The sequence below is a fragment of the Lynx rufus genome, unplaced genomic scaffold, assembly GCF_022079265.1.
Source record: "Lynx rufus isolate CCGP_SWC_20201006 ecotype Redwood Valley unplaced genomic scaffold, mLynRuf1.p SCAF_2, whole genome shotgun sequence".
In the NCBI taxonomy this organism is placed as follows: Eukaryota; Metazoa; Chordata; class Mammalia; order Carnivora; family Felidae; genus Lynx; species Lynx rufus.
This window is the reverse complement of record NW_025814834.1, coordinates 180,119,653-180,140,665: the sequence shown is the minus strand read 5'-3', so window position 1 is coordinate 180,140,665 and position 21,013 is coordinate 180,119,653. Positions and strand designations below refer to the sequence as shown.

Below are 21,013 nucleotides of genomic sequence, written 5' to 3'. Positions count from 1 at the left end.
TTAATTGGAAAGATGTAATTCTTTAAAAAGTAATTAAATGACAACACTATTGGGCCAAAGAATGCTAGTAGGTTGTAAAGGATAGTGATGGGTAATTGTTTCCTCTGCCATGTTCCAAAATGCATTTTATGAAAACATACCGCTTTTATAACCGAAAACTTCAAACCTTGCATTAAAAAAAATTAAATGTTTACATTTTTTTATTGTGGTAAATGCACATAAAATTTACCATCTTAATCATTTTTAAATGTATAGTTCAGTAGTGTTAACTACTTCGCATTTTTGTGCAAGTAATCTCCAGAACTATTTCATCTTGCAAAATTCAAACTCTATAACCATTAAATAACTTCCCATTTTCCCCTTCCCCCAGCCTGTGCCAACCACCATTCTACTCTCTCTCTGAGTAGATCTAGATACCTCATGTAAATGAAATTACACAGTATGTCTTTTTGTGATGGCTATTTCATGTAGCCTGTCTTTTAGGTTCATCCATGTAGCATGGGTCAGATTTTCCTTCCTTTTAAGGCTGAGTGATATTCCATTGTATGTATACACCACATTTTGTGTATCCACTCACTCACTGATAGACATCTGAGTTTGCTTCTGCTTTGTGGCAACTGTAAATGTTGCTATGAACATAGGTGCACCCAGAAATGGAACTGTTAGATGATATGGCCATTCTATGTTTAATTTTTTGAGGAACCACTATATTGTTTTCTTCCCCCCACCCCCCACTATATTGTTTTCTGAAGTGGCTATATCATTTTACATTCCCACCAACAATGTGTAAGGGTTCCAATTTCTCCATATCCTTGAAAATGTTTGTTTTTTTATTATTTTTTAATGTTTATTTATTTTTGACAAAGAGAGAGAGATAGAGCATGAGTGGGGGAGGGGCAGAGAGAGAGGGAGACACAGAATCTGAAGCGGGCTCCAGGCTCTGAGCTGTCAGCACAGAGCCCAACGTAGGGCTCGAACTCACAGACCATGAGATCATGACCTGAGCCGAAGTCGGACACTCAACCAACTGAGCCACACAGGGAGCACCCCCCTTTTTTTAATAGAACAGCCGTCCTGACAAGTGTGGGATAATTATCTCATTCTGGTTTTGATTTGCATTTCCCTAATAATTAGCGATGTTGAGCATCTTTTCATATGCTTGTTGGCTTACAGAGTTTATTTTAAACCAAACAAAAACTACTTCACATTTTAAAAATAAACTCACTTTTTAAAACTTATCTGCTCCTGGGAAAGTCCCTTTCCTCCATCAACTTGAGAAACTGGCAGGCCGAGCTTACAAACCTTCATCTACATTGCAGGCCTTCCTTGTAGAACAGCTGCAAAACTGGAAGCTCAGAAACAGTAGGTGGTGACAGACCAGTCCTGTTATTGCAGGAAAATGACAAGCTTGCCCCCTAGTGACGGGTTAGGAAGATAATAGAAAAGGCAAAGGTTTACCTTAAAAGAAAAAGCACAACCACCACAAAGAACATCTCTACCCTACCCAGAATCTGGAGAGAAACTAGTAACACAAACTACTAATCAATCACAATAGTTTATTCACAGAGACAGTTAAAAAGATCCAGTTCTGAGGGACAAAATGTGTCACAAAACCTTTGCTTACAAATCCCTAGGTGAAGTTGCCTTGGGAATAATCTGTCCTTCAGCATGATGAGCAATGCCAGGTGAGTGGACTGGGGATGCTAATTTTCAACTGTGGATGCCTCCGCTAAAGCACAGCTTATATTTCATCCTCTTTGGCAATCCTGAAGCATAATGACCTTTAACTTTTATGCTGCACATCCCTCTCAATCTCTAAGAATTTATTGAAGCTCTGACTCTAAAGGCAAAAAGGAAGCCCACACCAATGATTACATAAGTCAGAGGGTGGAAGTCGTGACTATTTAACTGTTCTTAGCTCCTTAAGCCCTCTATTATGTAAGTCAAGACTCTGATTTTCAAGCCCTCCCAACTAAAATAATAATAATGATAATAATAAGGTCTGATTCCTTCAGGCACTGTGGCTGCTGAGTCCTCCTGCTCTTTGTCTCCCCTCTCCACCCCCCTCCCAGTCTCTACTGCTCTCTAGTTTGCCTTTTTTCACAGAGCACAGAGTCTGAGACATAAAATCCCATAAATGTGTGTGTCTTCACAGAACACAACAGATGAAAGAATACTGACTGAAATAAACATTTCAGGCTACAACCTAGTAGGTGACACTCTGGGGTAATGGGTCTATGTAACCAGAGCTACTGACATTAAGTCCCAAGTCTTCCTGCTCCAGCAGGTTGACCTTCAAGGGCTATGTAAGACATAGGAGGTGCCAGCCTCAAGCTGTGTGTTACTTAGAAGCATGGGCCACACTACCCAAATGTCAAAGGCTGGACATTTTTCTGCTGTTCTTTGTGCAGCTGCCGGGCCCGGTTTTTTAGCACCTCGGCCTTTGCCTCATCTTTATCTACACCATCCCCCAGCCTGTACATGCGGCTGGCATTGGCACAGGCCCAGACATGGCCCAAGTCACAGGCTTTCATTGAGTATTTACATGCCAGGCCCATGTCCTTGGGAAAGCCAGGGGCACCCTGCAGGAACATGGCACTGAGATTGAAGCAGCTGGAGGCATAGCTGCCTTCACAGGCCCTTGTGTAGTAGTCTCTGGCCTTCTCCAGATCAGGCTGGCCATCTTCATTGACCTGTCCATCATGTGCCAAGAGACCAACGTTGTGACATGCCTCCACAGACTTCCTTCCAGGCTTCTCACACGCCATCAGAAAGCAGCTGGAGGCAGCTTTCAGGTCCTGGGTCAGTCCACCTGGGAGGAAGGAAAGGGAAGAAAAAAATAAACCCAACCAGGGCAGAACCTGCATGTCTGAGGCCAAAGTTAGAGACTAATTCCTGAATAAAGTTCATACATTTTGAGCTAAGGCAGCATGAAAGGAAGGTGGCCTGGTATATAGCACAAAGACTTTCCAGCCTTGGAATCTTTTGTTCAAATGATATCTTATGAGGCAGACCACCCCTAAAGGAGGTGAAAGGTGGGGACTATAAGAACTACCTCATGGGATTATAGGGAGAACATGTGATCTTATAAGCACTTTGTTAAATGTTCATTAAATGTATATTGAATACATATTATTTGCCAACTACTGTTCTAGGTTCTGGAATAAACAGACACAGTCCCTACCCTTATAATCTAATGAAACAGATATTTAACAACCACACAACCTAATGTATGATTTTAAGTGTGACAAGCATTTGGAAGAAAAGTCCAAGATGCTATGAGAATGTATCATGGCTCTGACCTAGACCAGGTTAAGATCAAGGAAAGTCTCCCCAAAGAAGTGATATTTGAGATATAATGGGGAAAAAAAGAAGGAAAAAAAAAATGGAGTAAGAATTGTTCTAAGCACGAGGAATAGGATACAAAGAGAAAAAAAGCTCATATGTCTAGAACCCAGAAATCGCTAGGGAAAAAAGGCTGTAGAGACAGGTAAGGGTCAGATCACAGGTCTGACGCATCTTATTAAGGATCCTGTACTTTATCTTAGAAATTATGGGAAACTGCTAATGGGTGATTTTAAGCAATGGTGGTGACAGGGCTCAATTTTCTCTTTAGTTTTTAGATTTTTCTTTTTAATGGAAAATTTCAAATCCCTATGTACTATCACTCATTCTCAAAAAATACAAACACTATCTTTTAACATTATTTTTTAAAGAAATCACTCCAAATCTACCACCTAAAAATAACCATCATTATCATTAAGAGAATACCATTCCAGTTAGCTTTGTAGTATATATTCAGATTACATGCTGGCTGGCTGAATGGACAGCTAGATAGACGTATGTACTTTGAAAAATTGGATTGTATATGCTAATTTTATTTTTTAAAGTTTGTTTGTTTGTTTGTTTGTTTGTTTATTTATTTATTTCGCATGTGTGAGAGCACAGGAGGGGCAGAGAGAGACAGAATCCCAAGCAGGCTTCGTGCTATCAGCACAGAACCTGATGTGGGGCTCAGTCACATGAACCATGAGATCATGACCTGAGTTGAAATCAAGAGTCGGATGCTTAACCAACTGAGCCACCCAGGTGCCCCTTAACTAAATCTAAGAAGTACTAACTCACAACTATAAAAGGTGAGGATACTGGTGTCTCACATTTCCTTCCATCTTTCCTCCCCCGCCCTCTACTTTTTGTTACTTCTCTATTATTTTAATTTAGGAAGACAGCATAGCACAGTGGTTAACAGAAGCCTGGGCTCTGTAGCCAGAAAACCTAGGCTCCAGTCCTGGCTCCATTCCTTGCTGGCTGTGTGACATTAGGCAAGTTACTTAACCTCTATAAGCCTCCATTTTCCTCACCTGTAAAATAAGGAAAACAGTACCTACTTCATATGTTAGAAGCTTAAATGCGTTTTTACAAAGAGCCTGGCACATAATAAGTGTCCGGGAAACATTGTGGTGTTTCTATGCTCTAAAGGTTTATATTATTTACATTCTATTCAGTAACCTAATAAGCCCAATAGTCATTCTAAATGGATTCCACTCATCACCAGTCTTTTCATTAGAGTTTCTCCATTCCTGAATTGTTTCTTTTGATTAACTTCTTTATTGGTTATCAAATAGATTTTTCCAGAAAAACTCATACATAGATTCTATTTCCCCTGAGTTCTTTCAGTTCTGAGAGTGTATTTGTGCCACCTTATATTTAAATAGGATATAGGTCTTGCTTTTATACACAGCCTAACAATCTATGCCTTTTACTGGAGTGTTTACTTACATTTAATGCAATTGTTGATTATAGCTGGGTTAAAATCTATAGGGGCGCCTGGGTGGCTCAGTCGGTTAAGCCTCCGACTTCAGCTCAGGTCACGATCTCACGGTCCGCGAGTTCGAGCCCCGCATCGGGCTCTGGGCTGATGGCTCAGAGCCTGGAGCCTGCTTCCAATTCTGTGTCTCCCTCTCTCTCTGCCCCTCCCCCGTTCATGCTCTGTCTCTCTCTGTCTCAAAAATAAATAAACGTTAAAAAAAAAAATTAAAAAAAAAAAATCTATAATCTTACTTATTTCCCATTTGTCCCAAATGCTTTTTGTTTTTTCTCCTTTCTTGCATTCTTTGGAATCGTGTATTTCTTTTTTTAAAGATTTTATTTCACTTTTAAGTAATCTTTACATTCAACGTGGAGCTCAAACCCATAACCCTGAGATCAAGAGTCACACTCGGGGCGCCTGGGTGGCTCAGCCGGTTAAGCGTCCGGCTTTGGCTCAGGTCATGATCTCGCGGTCCATGGGTTCGAGCCCCGCGTCGGGCTCCGTGCTGACAACTCAGAGCCTGGAGCCTATTTCAGATTCTGTGTCTCCCTCTTTCTCTGACCCTCCCCTGTTCATGCTCTCTCTCTGTCTCAAAAATAAATAAATGTTAAAAAAAAAATTTTTTTTTAAATAAAGAGTCACACTCTCCACTAACCCAGCCAGCCAGGTGCCTTGAATCGTGTATTTCTTTGAATTTTTTTTAATGTTTATTCATTTTTTGAGAGAGAGAGAGAGAGAGAGAGAGAATGAGTGGGGGCAGGACAGAGAGAGAGAGGGAGACACAGAATATGAAGCAGGCTCCAGCCTCTGAGCTATCAGCACATTTCGATGCGGGGCTCGAACCCACGAACCATGAGATCATGACCTGAGCTGAAGTTGAATGCTTAGCCAGCTGAGCCTTGAATTGTGTATTTCTAATAATCCATGTCATTCTTATCACTGGTTTTTTAGTTATACTTCCCTCTTCAGTGACTTATCTAGTGAACATATAACATTAATTTATCACAATCTACCACAAATATTATACCACTTCACATATAATGTAAGAATCTTAAAATACATTTTTATTCATTTACCACAGTTCTATCCTTTGTATTATTGCTACTATGTCTTACTTCTACGTATACTTTTTAATTTTACTTCTATATATAAACCTCACAATACACTGCCATTATTTTTGCTTTAAACAGTCTTTTAGAGATATTAAGAAATGAGGAAAAAAGTCTCATATCTGCATACATATTCTAATGTGCTTTATTCTTATGTATGGATCTTAGTTTCCATCTGCTATCATTTGCTTTCAATCCAAACAACTTTAACATTTTTTGTGGTGCAGGTCTGCTAATGATTCATTCCATGAGCTTTTGTCTGTCTGAAAATGAATTTATTTCAACTTCATTTTTATTTTTTTAATGTTTATTTACTTTTTTTTTTTCTATTTTTTTTTTTTTAACGTTTATTTATTTTTGAGACAGAGAGAGACACAGCATGAACAGGGGAGGGTCAGAGAGAGGGAGACACAGAATCTGAAGCAGGCTCCAGGCTCTGAGCTGTCAGCACAGAGCCCGACGCGGGGCTCGAACTCACGGACCGCGAGATCATGACCTGAGCCGAAGTCGGCGGCTTAACCGACTGAGCCACCCAGGCGCCCCAATGTTTATTTACTTTGAGAAAGAGTACATATGCAAGAGTGGGGGAGGGGCAGAGACAGAGAGAGGGAGAGAGAGAATCCCAAGCAGGCTCCATGATGTCAGTGCAGAGCTGGACATGGGCTCGATCTCATGAACCATGAGATTATGGCCTGAGCTGAAATCAAGAGTTGGACGCTTAACCGACTGAGCCACTAGGTGCCCCCATCTTCATTTTTAAAGACATTTTTGCTAAAGTAGAATTCATGTTGGATAGTTTTTTTCTTTCATCCCTTAAAGATGTTGTTTTGTCTTCTGGCTTATGTTGCTTCTGATGAAAAGTCAGGAGTTGTTCTCACCACTATTCCCTTCAAAGCCTTTCTCTGATTGCCTTTTTTTTTTTAATTTTTAAAAATTAAAAAAAAAAATTTTTGATAGAGTCCACATGGGGAGACAAGCAGGGGAGAGGCAGAGAGAGAGAGAGAGGGACAGAGAGAGAGAGAGTTCCCAACATGTGGCTTGATCCCATGACCCATCATGGCCTGAGCTGAAATCAAGAGTTGGACACCCAACTGACTGAGCCACCCGGGTGCCCTTCTCTGATGGCTTTTAAGATTTTCTCTTTATCTTCGTTTTTCACCAAATTGGTAATAATGTGTCTAGGTATAATTTCATTGGTTATCCTCCTTGGGTTCAGTGAGTGCCATGGATCAGCAGACTGATACTTTTCATCAAATTTGGAAATTTTTCTGCTGTTATTTCTTCAAATATATACATATTTTGCCCCAATCTGTTTTCTTTCTGGGACTCTGATATACATGTGTTAGGTTGAAGGATACTGACCCCTACAGGTTGAGGCTCTTTTTTTTTTCTCATCACTTCATTTTGGGTAATATCTATAATCCTATATTCAAGTTCACCAATCTTTCAAATTGTCTATTTTGCTATTAAGCCTGTCAAGTAACTTCTCATTTCAAATATTATGTTTTTCTACTGTAGGATTTCATTTGGTTCAAGTGTTAATTTCTCTAATGTGATTTCCTATCTATTCACTCATTATGCCCATATTTTATTTTAACTTTTAAAAATATTTATTACACCTGTTTTAAATTTTTTTTAATGTTTATTTATTCTTGAGACAGGGACAGAGCATGAACAGGGGAGGGTCAGAGAGAGGAAGACACAGAATCCGAAGCAGGCTCCAGGCTCTGAGCTGTCAGCACAGAGCCCGATGCGGGGCTCGAACTCATGGACCGTGAGATCATGACCTGAGCCGAAGTTGGATGCTTAACCGACTGAGCCACCCAGGCGCCCCTATTACACCTGTTTTAAAATATTTAACTGTTGGGGCGCCTGGGTGGCGCAGTCGGTTGGGCGTCCGACTTCAGCCAGGTCACGATCTCGCGGTCCGTGAGTTCGAGCCCCGCGTCAGGCTTGGAGCTGATGGCTCGGAGCCTGGAGCCTGTTTCCGATTCTGTGTCTCCCTCTCTCTCTGCACCTCCCCCGTTCATGCTCTGTCTCTCTCTGTCCCAAAAATAAATAAAAACATTGAAAAAAAATTAAAAAAAAAAAAAAAAAAAGTCCATGATAGTTTTAAAAAAAAAAAAATAAAATATTTAACTGTTAATTTCAACATCTCTGTCATATCTAGGTGTTTCTGTTGACTGCTTTTTTTCTGTTTAGCAATTTCTTATTTTATGCTAAACACTGTACATGATACTTTGTTCAATCTGGATTTTGCTATATTCCTTTGAAGGTTGTTGAACTTTTGTTCTGGTAGCCAAAATCCCTATGGCACTTGTTTGTAAGTTTTGTTAGAGCAGATTATAGAACAGTCTTGCTACTAGGGCAATCTCAGTTGAATGTAGTGTTCAATGTCTCTCCACTCGGGCTGGTTGGAATTCAAACCACTCCCATTACTGTGAAACCTCTGGAACCTCTTCTCAGTTCACAGCTCCCCAGTAGCTTTTCAATGAAGGTCTCTCAGTCTCCCTCTATGCATGTGCTGCTTAACATTAGGCCAAAGACCTAAAAGTACTCCTATATGGATTTCTGGAGTGCCTTCTCAGTATAGCTTCTTTCTTCTCTAGCATTCTGTCCCTCAAATTCCAACTGCTTTATTCACCAGAAATTCTGACTTCTGCCTCATCAGTTCAGCAAAATTGTCATGCTCTCTTTGGCTTCCATCTCTGTGATAGTCTGGAAAGAACTTCCAGGCAGAAAAAGTAACCATGGACGGGCTCACATTTTATGTTTCCCTTTTCTTGAGGATCACAGCACTACACTGCCTGTTTTTCATATATTTTATCCAATCTATGGTTTATATTCTTTTTTTTCTTTTTAACTAAAGAAAAGGGTGGAATTTAATCTTCATTTACAGGATACTGCAAGATACGAAATTCCACACAGAAATAAGAAACCTATTGAGAAGAGAAGCTTCAGACAGTATACATAACTTGGAACTGTTCAAGTATAACTGTAGTGTAAAAAATGCTATAATAGCAAACCACATTTAAAAAGAATTCTTGGGGGGGGGCACTTGGGTGACTCAGTCGGTTAAGCGTCCGACTTCGGCTCAGGTCATGATCTCGCGGTCCGTGGGTTCGAGCCCCGCGTCGGGCTCCGTGCTGACAGCTCAGAGCCTGGAGCCTGTTTCAGATTCTGTGTCTCCCTCTTTCTTTGCCCCTCCCCCACTTGCGCTCTGTCTCCCTCGATCTAAAAAATAAATAAACATTTAAAAAAATTAAAAAAAAAAAAAAGAATTCTTGGGGCGCACCTGGGTGGCTCAGTTGGTTAAACATGTGACTCTTGATTTCGGCTCAGGTCATGTTCTCATGATTGTGAGATCTTGCTCCATGTTGGGATCCACACTGAGCAAGGAGTCTGCTTAAGATTCTCTCTCTCTCTCTCTCTCTCCTTCTTTTTTAAATTTTTTTTTAATGTTTATTTACTTTTGAGAGAGAGAGTCAGAGTGTGAGCAGGGGAAGGGCAGAGAGAGAGGGAGACACAGAATCTGAAGCAGGCTCCAGGCTCCGAGCTTCCAGCACAGAGCCCGATGCGGGGCTCGAACCCACAAACTGAGAGATCAGTTTGTGATCTGATCCTGAGCCGAAGTCAGATGCGTAACTGACTGAGCCACCTAGGCACTCGCTCTCTATTTCTGCTCCTCTCCCAAGCTTGTATTCTCTCTTTCTCTAACATAAAAATAAAGTAAAATTGAAAAATTAAAAAGAGTTTTTGGGGCACCTGGGTGGCTCAGTCAGTTCAGCAGCCAACTCTGGAATTTGGCTCAGGTCGTGATCCCAGGGTCATGGGATTGAGCCCTGCATCAGGCTCTGCACTGAGCATGGAGCCTGCTTGGGATTCTCTTTCCCTCTCTCTCTCTCTTCCTCTTCCCCACTTATGAGAGCACTCTCTCTCTTTAAAATAACATAAAAAGTAAAAATAAATAAAAAATAAAAAGACTTCTTAGTAGAGAAACAGTAAGACAAACGTATAGCAAACATAGTACACAACAAACAACTTTCTGCCCCAGCTGTACAATCTAAAAGTTAAAGCTTCCAGATCTGCAATCCTGAATTGAGAATGTATAGCATTTGGAGGTAATTTCTGGCACATTTTTGCCCCCTCTTCTTCTACAGAGAAATACTTCTCAGTTGAGTGCAATGAAGCTTTGTATAAAACTCATGGTTTTGTGGAGCTTCAATTTTGTCCAAACCTCCACTTTCTTCAATCATTATGCTAAGTTTCTCAGTTTCACCTAGTTTCTTAGCAGCCTGAAAGATATTTGAAATAGCGTTCAGAATAACCCCAGCATCTTCCACAGTTAAGAGGTTCATCAGTGGTTCTATTATACCACAATGAATAAGATTTATAATCTATTCAACTGGCCCACCAGTTGAATAGTTGGTCACAGCCCATACAGCTTCCTTTTGTGTTTTAAAGTTTTCCTTAGAATGCCAGTGAGAAATGGGATTAACCCATGATTCGCAACTTGCTATGTCTGGTGCCGGCAACCAGCTGTGATGTTTCACACTGTCCACAGTGCTTCCTTCTGAGTATTAGTTTTGGGGCTCATTATCAGGCTGGGGAAGATGGCAAGTGCTCCCACTTCTATTACAACATGAGTCGGTTCATCTGTCCCAGTGACAATACTTCCTATGGCTCTTAGCACAGAAGTCACAATTGACAATTTAGGAGCTCTTAGAAGCATTACAAGTTGGGGCACAACTCCCCTTTCAACAACCACTTTTATCTGCTCATTTGGACCACCAGTCTGGTAAGAAATGGTCCAGCAGGTATCTGCCAATACTTCTGGATCACCATAATGCAGGAGAAGAACTAAAATAGGAAGAAGTTGCTTAACAGCATCTACAGGAGTACAGGATCCTTTCTGTAACAAAAATTTGGAAGCGTCCAGATAAGATTACCTAAGTAACCACATGCTACAGACGACATATCAGAAACTGCAAGAAGGGCCAACAGTGGGTCAAATGTACCATACTTGAAAACCAAATCTCAGAAAACTGAACTATCGCGTACAATGTTTCCTAGAGCTCATACAGCTTGTTCACTGATGCGAGCATGGGAAGATGTCAATGGAGAAATGAATGCTGGGACAGCACCTCTATCTACCACAGCCTTGGTCTGTTCTGATATTCTAGAAGCAATGTTAGTGAGAGCTCAAGCAGATTCAACTGAATGGGACTACAAACAATTCTGTCCAAAAAGGACACAAATTTTGGAATGAAACCAAGCCAGATGATGTTCTCTATGGGGGCTGCTTTTCCCCAGAAAGCAGTTTCTTAGCAGCTTGAGTAGCCTGGAGGTGGCTTTCCAAATTGTTGCTATTTATGCTTTTGACAATGCTATTAACAGATCAACTTACACTGCCCTGGTTGTTGTGGAGAAGTAGATTTATTAGGAAATTAGCTTACGTTTCTCCTTTTCAGCATCTAGTCTTCCTTCTTAGCTTTCCTCAGGTCCACATTAACTTCTACTTGACACCACCTCATTTTTATACTGTCTTTCCCCTTGTTCTTGAATCTGTTAAGGTGGGCAGCTGGTGAACTGCAGTGTCATTGGAAGACTGGGTTGTGACACAGAGGGAGAAAGCTACAAAGGCCGACTCAGGCTTCCACAGAAAGCACAGGCTATGGGTTGGCTGCCCTCAAAAACATCCACCACAGCTCAGCCCAAGACAGTGTCCGTGGTTTATATTTTTACAAGTTCATTTTAGGGGTGCCTGGGTGGCTCAGTTGGTTAAATGTCATATGCTTGATTTCGGCTCAGGTCATGATCTCACAGTCGTGAGATGAAGCCCCACTTCGGGCTCCATGCTGAGTGTGGAGCCTGCTTGTTTGGGATTCTCTCTCTCCCTCTCTTTCTCTGCTCCTCCCTTGCTCATGCTATCATAAAATAAACTTTTTTTTTAAAGTTCATTTTAGTTCCTTATGGAAAGAGGATTAGAGACCTGCATTAATCTCCTAACTGTAATTCAAGCAGGAGAGGAAGGTAGCTTGGCTAAGAATGATGCAGGAGAGGGAGAGAGGGCAGATTTGAGACATATTTTGGAGATACACTGGCTATTAGCTACTACTAGAGAGAGATCCACTTGCTAAGGTGGAAGATAATGGGCATAATAAATTGGGGTGAGAAAAAACAATTAAGAATTCCATATCTGATTTAAGTTAAAAAAATTTTTTTTTCAATGTTTATTTATTTTTGAGAGAAAAAGAGAGATAGAGTGCAAGTGGGGGAGAGGCAGAGAGAGAGGGAGTCAAAGAATCTGAATCAGGCTCCAGGCTCTGAGCTGTCCACACAGAGCCTGACACAGGGCTTGAACTCACAAGCTGTGAGATCATGACCTGAGCCAAAGTCAGACCCTTAACCAACTGAGCCACCCAGGTGCCCCTGATTTGTTAAGTTTGACATGCCTATGATAATTCTAAGTAGATAGGTCTAATAAAAAATCAGGTATGTGTGGTCTGAAGCTCACAAAAGCAATCTAGATTAGAGATAAAAGATCTGTTTGCGGGGTGCCTGGGTGCTCAGTCAGTTGAGCATCAGACTCAATTTCAGCTCAGATCATGATCCCAAGGTCATGGGATGGAGCCCCACATCAGGCTCTGCGCTGACTGTGGAGCCTGCTTAAGATTTGCTCTCTCTCTTCCTCTGCCCCTCTCCCCAACTCATGCTCCCTCATAAATAAATACATAAATACATACATACATACATACATAAATTTTTTAGATAAAAAATATTCATTTGCAATTGTCATCAACTTATCTGAGCTTTCATGTCCTCCTCTAAAGCAATCCCACTTTTTAGAAGAGGAAATTGAAGACTCTTAAACAGAAGGGAAACAAAAGTCATCTATTGTTACCACCACCTAGAGACCATCATTACTTAATTTTTGGTGTATTTCCTCCTAGCACTATGTAGTTTTTTATGTAGTTTGCGGTTTTTTTTTTTTTTAAAGTAATCTCTGTGCCCAACATGGGGCTCAAACTCACAACCCTGAGATCAAGAGTCCCACGCTCTACTGACTGAGCCAGCCAGGCGCCCCAATTTGGTCTTTTTACATTTGTAATCATGAACCTTCTTCGTGCCCCATTAGAAACCCTTCTTAATATCTGTTTTATTGGCTGCATAATATTTCCTCAAAGACATATGTGTCAGAGTTAACTTCTACTTCTTTTCATAGGACACATAGATTGTTTCACAAGAATAGTTCAAAGTTGATTTCCTATATGAAAACATTTGGCCAACATATTCCTTGGATGTGCACACTCTAAGTGTGCAATCCAGAGTAACTTCTGCAGCACAACCAGACCTGTTCACGTTGATAAAATGTTTTACAATTTAACAAAGCAGTCACATCTATTCTCATTTGATGCTCAGAAAAATCCTATGAAGAAGGTATGAGTGGACCTTCTTACTCTAATTTTGTCAACAAAGAAATTGCTACTCAGAGAAAGAAAATGCCTTGCCAGATGCTACACTGTCTAAAAGTGGGTTCTTTGGCCTCCCACTCTTTCCCTTGCCCCAAGCTATCCTTGGTAAAAGAGTTATTAACCTGTCTGTGTCAAGAAAGGACACGGGGTGATTTTTTAGCAAAAAGCAAAAGCAAAAGCAAAAAGACTGGAAAATTCTTTGGCTCAGAACTAGGCAGGGGGAGTCAACAGTTTTGGCTTTTAAACATGGCAGGGCCCAAGGTCTGTTAAACAGCAATCCAAAATGGCTTGAGTAGCAAAGATCAGCTAACAGGATCTTCCATGACCACTTTGGTTTGAACATCCAGAGAAATTTAACAGGATTAAGTACTGATCTCTAAACACTCTGTGTTCTTTCACACCCACATACCTTCTCTTTGCCTGAGATAACTCTTATTACCATCTCCACCAAACAAACCACACTCTGTCCTTCAAGGACCAGTTTGAATGCTGCCTCTTCTGCGACAGCACCCCCTGTGTCAACACTGAACACTCACTCCCAGCACTGACCCTCTATAGTATTTTACATATCTCTCTGAAGATGCTTCTCAAGCTCTCCCAGGTGTAACAGGTATTAGAGTCCTCCTTCCCTCCCTCTACTGGTCCATACTTAATTTATTCTCTCACTAAAGACAGTAAAAGTGTGCTCAATAAAGTAATATCTAAAAGAAAAAAATGTCAATATACAATCATTAATCACATCAATTTGTCTAATAAGAGAACAATTTCAGGGCCTCTTTTGTTTTCTCTAATTCAATAAGAAATTCAAAGTCCTTGTGAAATATATAGTAAAAAACGGTAAAAAGATTACTTAACATTAAAGGGGGTGGGGGAAAATGCCTGGCTGGCTCAGTTGGTAGAGCATGTAACCCTTAATCTCAGAGTTTTGAGTTTGAGCCTCATGTTGGGTGTGGAGATTACTTAAATCGGGTGAACGTCCAACCTCAGCTCAGGTCATGATCTTGCAGTTTGTGAGTTTGAGCCCCACATCAAGCTTGCTGCTATCAGCCTGTCAGCACAGAACCTCCTTCAGATCCTCTGTCTCCCTCTCTCTGTTCCTCCCCCATTTGCACTCTCTCAAAAATAAATAAACATTAAAAAAAGAAACATTATTTTTTAATGGGCTAATTAACATTCCATCCAATGGAGGTAACATTATTTATTTAACTAAGCTGCTACTGTTGGCACACAGGTTTTAGGGGTTTTTTTTTTAATCATTATTTTAATGAAATTGTGTATTACCTGTAAACTGTAAGTTAATGAAAATAAAATTTTGCCAGATAAATAATACTAGGGTATCTTTTCACATAACTTTTACTTGCATTTCCAGTTATTTCCTTAGGAAGGACACTAGGAGAATTATTAGGTCAAAAAAATGCCTCTCTGCTCCATCAAGGGAAGCTGATATTCCTGCTGATGCTAAACTTTCTTCAAAATAGTGACTACCACAGGCCCCACGTCCCATGTGAAAGCAGAAATAGTTCACACAACTCCAGAGAATTAAAAAGACACCCTCTTCATCAAACTTTCACTGAATATCTTTCTAACCAGGCTTGGCTGGGCCCTGGGAACAAGAGATCAATGAATCATACAATCCTCAAAAAAACAGTTGCCTGTCAAAGGTCATATTCTCTATTTGTGGTGTTTTTAAAATATGCCCATAAATTCTTTGCTATTCTTTCCTTCAAAAGCCTGGATGTTAGTTCTCTCCTATTAGTGTGGACTGGACTGATTCACTTCTAACAAACAGAATGTGATAGAAATGAAAAACATGTGACCTCCAAGGGTAGGTCATAAAAGACACCGTGTCTTCTGAAGATGCTTCTCAAGCTCTCCCAGGTGTAACAGGTATTAGAGTCCTTCTTCCCTCCCTCTACTGGTCCATACTTAATTCATTCTCTCACTAAAGACAGTAAAAGTGTGCTCAATAAAGTAACATCCCACTCTCTTTTGGATCACTCACTATGGAGGAAAGCAAGATGCCATGTCAAAATGACACATAAGCAGCCCACAGACAGATCCCTGTCACAAAGAATGGAGGTCTCCTGATAAGAGCTAGAAAGGAACAGAAGGCTTTCCTAACAGCCATGTGAGTGAGCCATCTCAGAATTGAAAACTCTAGCTCCAGTCAAGCCTTCAAATGACTCTAGCCCCAACTCCCTGGCTAATGTCTTAACTGCAACCTCATTAGAGATCCTGAGGCATATAGCTAAGCAGATCCCAAATTCCTGACCTATAGAAACCATGTGAAATAATAACTTTGTTGGAATAATTTCTTATTTAGCAGTAGATAATTTAAACACTACTCACTACTATAGTGATAACTGCAATTAGGGAATGAGGAGAAAAGACAGATGGCAGAGAATTAATAATTGGTCCTTTCCTCTGTGGCAGGCACATGCTGATGTCTTTACCTGCATTATCTTATTATACTTATTTAATATTACTTAATAGCAAGTACTATTTTTTCTCCATTTTACAGGTGATATAACTGAGGCAGAGTTAGAGTGAATGGGTCAAGGTCCCACTTCTTGCTAATAATATTCCCTAAGGTCTGCCTAACTTGAAAGGCTATGTTCTTCCCCCTTGAACTCTCTCCAAATCTTCCCACAATGTGCTTGCCCACAGCCTGGCCAGTGAGGACCCTGAGGTCCTGAGCATGACGCTCAGGATGTCATGCCAGTACTACCATCAATGACAATGACCAAAGAAAGCAGGCACCACCTTACCTTTTCCGGTCACATAATAAGCCCCCAGTTTATAGCAGCTATCACTGTGTTTGTTCTCTTCACAGTTGAACTTCAATACCTTGGCAGCCTCCTCAAAATTCTTCTGGATCCCTTCCAAATAGTCCACCAACCGATAGCATCCTGTGAGGAGAAGGCAAGAGCTGTTCTTCATGTCAGGGGTTGCTGCTCAGCAGTGGGGAGGGCTGAGGTGTGGCAGGCCAGAATGTGTCTTTTATTGAGGACCAGCTTCTTTCTGTCCTCCTGAGGTGTAGCAAGGTGACCTCACCACAAAGAATGCAGGTGGTGCTCAGCCATTCCTACAATTGGCATTGTCTGTCCTTAGCCAGGGCTGAGCAATGTACAGTCTGGGGAGACAGTGGCCACTATTCTGGCTCCACCAGTCACCAGCCATTCTGGTGGAGCCCTTCTGCTCCCTGTTAGCCAGGGCCAAAGATCCACTGCCTTTCATGACTGAAACTTTGCTACCTTTGGAACTTCCCGGGAAGTTCAGCAATAAAACACCGGAAACCAAAAGGGTCCGTGGGCTAGTCTCTGTAGTAGCAAGAAAGTGGTGTTTCCCTGACTATATTCCTCAGCCAGGCTGAGAATGAGAAGCCCAAAGACTGAGTAGAAATGGTAGCTACTAAAGAAGTTGGAAACAGACTCTCCCTTTTTAGCAGTCTCTAATCCCAGTGAGTATCTTCTTAACATCTCTCCCCCCCATCCCTTCTTCATTCCAAATGGCACTCATGTCATTAATTTTCCTTCAACAAATATTTGAGCTTCTATGTGTGACCATGTACCACACACTGTTATAGATGGTGGGCATACAGTCACTTCCCCTCCTAAAAATTACATTCTAGACGAGGGAAAAAAATAAGTAGATAGGTGAGCAAGATGCATTTATATTTTTTAAGACACATTTAAACAGTAACAAATGTTATGTGATTGAAATAAAACAGGGTAAGATAGTTTGTTGTGCAAACTGCCGGAATAGTTACAAGACTGGGCAATCAGGGAGGACCTAGTAAGGACTTTAATGTCTGAGCTGAAATGTGAATAACAAGAATGAACTAATGATTTAAAGACAATAAAACAGGACGGGGGCAGAAAGTCCCAGGCACAAGAAACAATAAATTAAAAGACCCCAAAGAGGGAATAAGCTTGGTACAAATAAGGTATTATGTGGCTGGATCGAGGAGAAAAGGGGTAGGAAACGAAGAGAGAAAGACAGGGACGAGATAGCAGGGCATTGTGGAACACAGGAAGGAGTTAGGATTTTATTCCAGGTCAATGGCAAATCACTGGAGGGTTTTAGGAAGGGTAGTGATAGAGGCCCCTGGGTGGCTCAAGTCAGTTGAATGTCCAACTTCGGCTCAGGTCACGATCTCACAGTTCTAAGGTTCGAGCCCCACGTCAGGCTCTGTACTGACAGCTCAGAGCCTGGAGCCTGCTATGGATTCTGTCTCCCTCACTCTCTGCCCCTCCCCTACTTGTGCACGTGCGCACTCTCTCTCTCAAAAATAAATGGATATTAAAAAAAAATTAAGAAGAGTAGTGATATGATTCAATTTGCATTTTTATTTTTTTTTTTTAATTTTTTTTTTCAACGTTTATTTATTTTTGGGACAGAGAGAGACAGAGCATGAACGAGGGAGGGGCAGAGAGAGAGGGAGACACAGAATCGGAAACAGGCTCCAGGCTCTGAGCCATCAGCCCAGAGCCTGACGCGGGGCTCGAACTCACGGACCGTGAGATCGTGACCTGGCTGAAGTCAGACACTTAACCGACTGCGCCACCCAGGCGCCCCTCAATTTGCATTTTTAAAAGGTTATTCCAGGGGGCAGCTGGGTGGCTCAGTCAGTTAAGCATCCGACTTCAGCTTGGGTCATGATCTCATGGTTCGTGAGTTCAAGCCCAACATCAGACTTGGCGCTGACAGCTGGGAGCCTTGGACCCTGTTTCGATTCTGTGTCTCCCTCTGTCTCTGCCCCTCCCCCTGCTCATGCTCTGTCTCTCTCTCAAAAATAAGTAAAAATAAATAAATAAATAAATAAATAAATAAATAAATAAATAAATGTATGTATGTATGTATGTATGTCATTCCGGTATATGTTTGTATATGCCCAGATGAATATAGAAGAACAAGATGCATGAGGGGGTATACTCCAGTAATGGTGACAACCAACATGTTGTTTTGTTATTTAAAAATCTAATAAGACAGCATTTATTAGAACAAAATGAAATTTTAACTATCAGTTTGAAGGTAGATAACAGATTTTAAGGGAACGAGCATGCAAACAGAGAGGTTAGAAGGCTATTTTAGTTATCCTGGTAAGAGATCATGATGACTTCAAAAGACAGTAGGTATAGTCACTATTGCCTCCTCTCAGGCTCTACTTCTAAAGTGCTGCAGCCAGTCCTTGTATGCCCACCCTTCCCCATTCCAATGCTTAGTATACTCTCCAGAGTACATTACCATGAACTCTCTCCTCAAAAACATGTACGGCTCTTCACTGCCTACAGAATAGTCTAAATGCCTTACCCTGGCATTCAAGGCCTGACACACCTCACTCTTCAATCTTATTTAACTACACTACAGTCTCGCTTCAACCTTCCAGAAGACAGCATTCTATTCTCCCACCCTCTCCTCCATTATCAACAGTTGCCTGCTCCTCCTGACCTCCCCCCAGAAGTCTTTCCCGACAATCCTGCTCCTCAGTGACTCCAACTCCTCTTAGGACACAGGTGAGCCCTCAAAGAACCACCCTGGGTTCTTATTAAGCCATCATACTGCAGAGCAACTCTGGTTAGTTGGTTAGCTTCAAGAAATGGCTGTATCATATTCTGGAAACCAGACTGCAAGCTATTAGAAGATAAGACTAGTGGGGTGCCTGGATGGCTCAGTCGGTTAAGCATCCGACTTCAGCTCAGGTCATGATCTTGCGGTTTATGAGTGTGAGCTCCACGTTGGGCTCTGTGCTGACAGCTCAGAGCCTGGAGCCTGCTTCAGATTCTGTGTCTCCCTCTCTCTCTGCCCCTTCCCTGCTTGTACTCTGTCTCTGTCTCTCTCTCTCTCAAAAATAAACATGAAAAAATATTAAAAAAAAAAAAAAAAGAAGGTAAGACTAGTGTCATTTTTTTCCCCCTTTATAAACCACTCACCTGGTGGGTGAGCCCACACCAGGCTGCTCTGGGTGACCTCTTTTGGACACCAATATCCACCCACACACTCAAGTCAACTCAATGTTCCCAGAACACAAGGGGCACATTCATGCCTCAGGGCCTTTTCTTCACTAGATGTTACCTCTGCCTAGCATTGATCTCACAGACCTTCAAGGCTTAGTTCAAATATAACTTTCTCAATGACTACCTTTGACCCTTAATTCAAAATTGCCCTCCTCAACTCCCTATACCTCAGCCCTTTTTCCCATTGCACTAATGACTAGATTCTAACACACGATTTCATGTATTTCTTTACGTTTATTGTCCAATTCCCTCCACTAGAATGTAAGCTCCAGAAGGACAGGGAATTTTATCTGTTGATTGATGTATCCCCATCGCTCTACCCCCAGCACCCAAGCACTTCTCTTCGTACCCGCCCCGGCCTCCAGGCTCTGTCCCTCCTAGTATGCCGCCGCTGCGATCCCCGCAGGTCCTCGAGAAACCCAACCTGTTCCTCCCCAACACACACAACGTCGTTATCGTCCCATCGCGTCCCAACGAGTCCCCGGCCGGGGACGCCTTCCAGACCTCTTCCAGAGGTTGCTAGTGACCCGTCTAGCCCCCTCCCCTCCCCCATGCGTCCCCACGTGTCCCCAGGCTGCGCCGGAGGCGCTCACCGTTCGGGTCCTTCTCGCGGTAGCACTGGTAGTTGCACTCCACCTCCATGTTTTCCAGAAAGGACTTCACCTGCTCCTCGTCCTGGAAGTCCACCACGCCCGCCATGGCCCCTGCTAGCTCAGCCGACTTTAGCCGGCCGCTCCTCCCCTGGTGGTTCTGCACACCCGCCCCGCGGTCACGTGAGCCAGCGGAGGGGCGGGGCCTGGGGGCGGGCAGCGGAGGTCTGCGCTCACCCGTATCCCGGAAGGGGGGGCGCAGTGAACCTAAATCCTTGAGCTATTGAGGCCTCAAGTTGTTTGGCTGACACGTCTCTTGCTGTGTTCACTCCTTTCCTAAAACTGATGACGATCTTTGTGCAACACTTTTTTCTGAGCCGGCTTTGTGCCCTAATGATTTTCTGCCTGCAGTTATTTATTTCTTCATTCATTCATTCGTTTGTTCGGGGATCTCCAAGTGCCTACTGTGTGCCTCACCCAGGGCTTGGTTCCAGTAATACAACAGCTAGGAAGTATGGTCCCTGCCTTTAAAGAGCTTCCAGTTTAGTGGGAAGACATTTGTTGATTCTGTTCAGCAAGCATTCTGAGCATCTACTATGTGTTAGGTATAGCTGCACAAACCAATATTCATAAGTCTGTGCCATGACGTCTGGTTCATCTGTATGTTCCTCCCAGACCTATCCCCCACCTTCCACCCTCAACCTGAATGACCTAAGAAATGAATGGCAATGGGAGATGATTACTGGAACACAGTGGCTACAGAGGTTGTAGTAATAATTGTGTTATAATAGCTACTGTTTAAACAGTGTTGAACTTTGTTCCAGATTCTATTCTAAGAGATTTTATACATGTTTTCATTTAGTTCTCACTATGACCCTCATTGTGACACTATGGGGTAGGTATTATTATCCCCATTCTGCATATGAGGAAACTGAGCTCCAGAGAAATAACTTGTCCAAGATCATACAAGAAGTGAGAGAACAGTGGCATGATAAATACTTTTTTAAATAAA

The 21,013-nt window shown here is 42.0% G+C and overlaps 1 protein-coding gene across 1 annotated transcript; it reads right to left on the bottom strand.

The window, feature by feature from the left end:
- Positions 1-1,560: 1,560 nt before the first annotated feature.
- LOC124515369 (cytochrome c oxidase assembly factor 7) lies at positions 1,561-20,147 on the bottom strand. The gene is made up of 3 exons (XM_047084193.1): positions 20,005-20,147; positions 16,163-16,303; positions 1,561-2,812 (listed from the first exon to the last, which is right to left on the bottom strand). Exons 1-3 carry the CDS (start codon positions 20,108-20,110, stop codon positions 2,364-2,366), a joined length of 696 nt encoding a protein of 231 aa, XP_046940149.1. The 5' UTR covers positions 20,111-20,147; the 3' UTR covers positions 1,561-2,363.
- Positions 20,148-21,013: the final 866 nt, after the last annotated feature.

Bases quoted from the DNA above. Each gene is read 5' to 3' on its own strand.
- LOC124515369 (XM_047084193.1), bottom strand. From the start codon at position 20,110: ATGGCGGGCGTGGTGGACTTCCAGGACGAGGAGCAGGTGAAGTCCTTT. The intron at 16,304-20,004 runs GTGAGCGCCTCC...TTCTCCTCACAG, and splicing joins CCGCGAGAAGGACCCGAACG to GATGCTATCGGTTGGTGGAC. The intron at 2,813-16,162 runs GTAAGGTGGTGC...CCTTCCTCCCAG, and splicing joins TTATTATGTGACCGGAAAAG to GTGGACTGACCCAGGACCTG.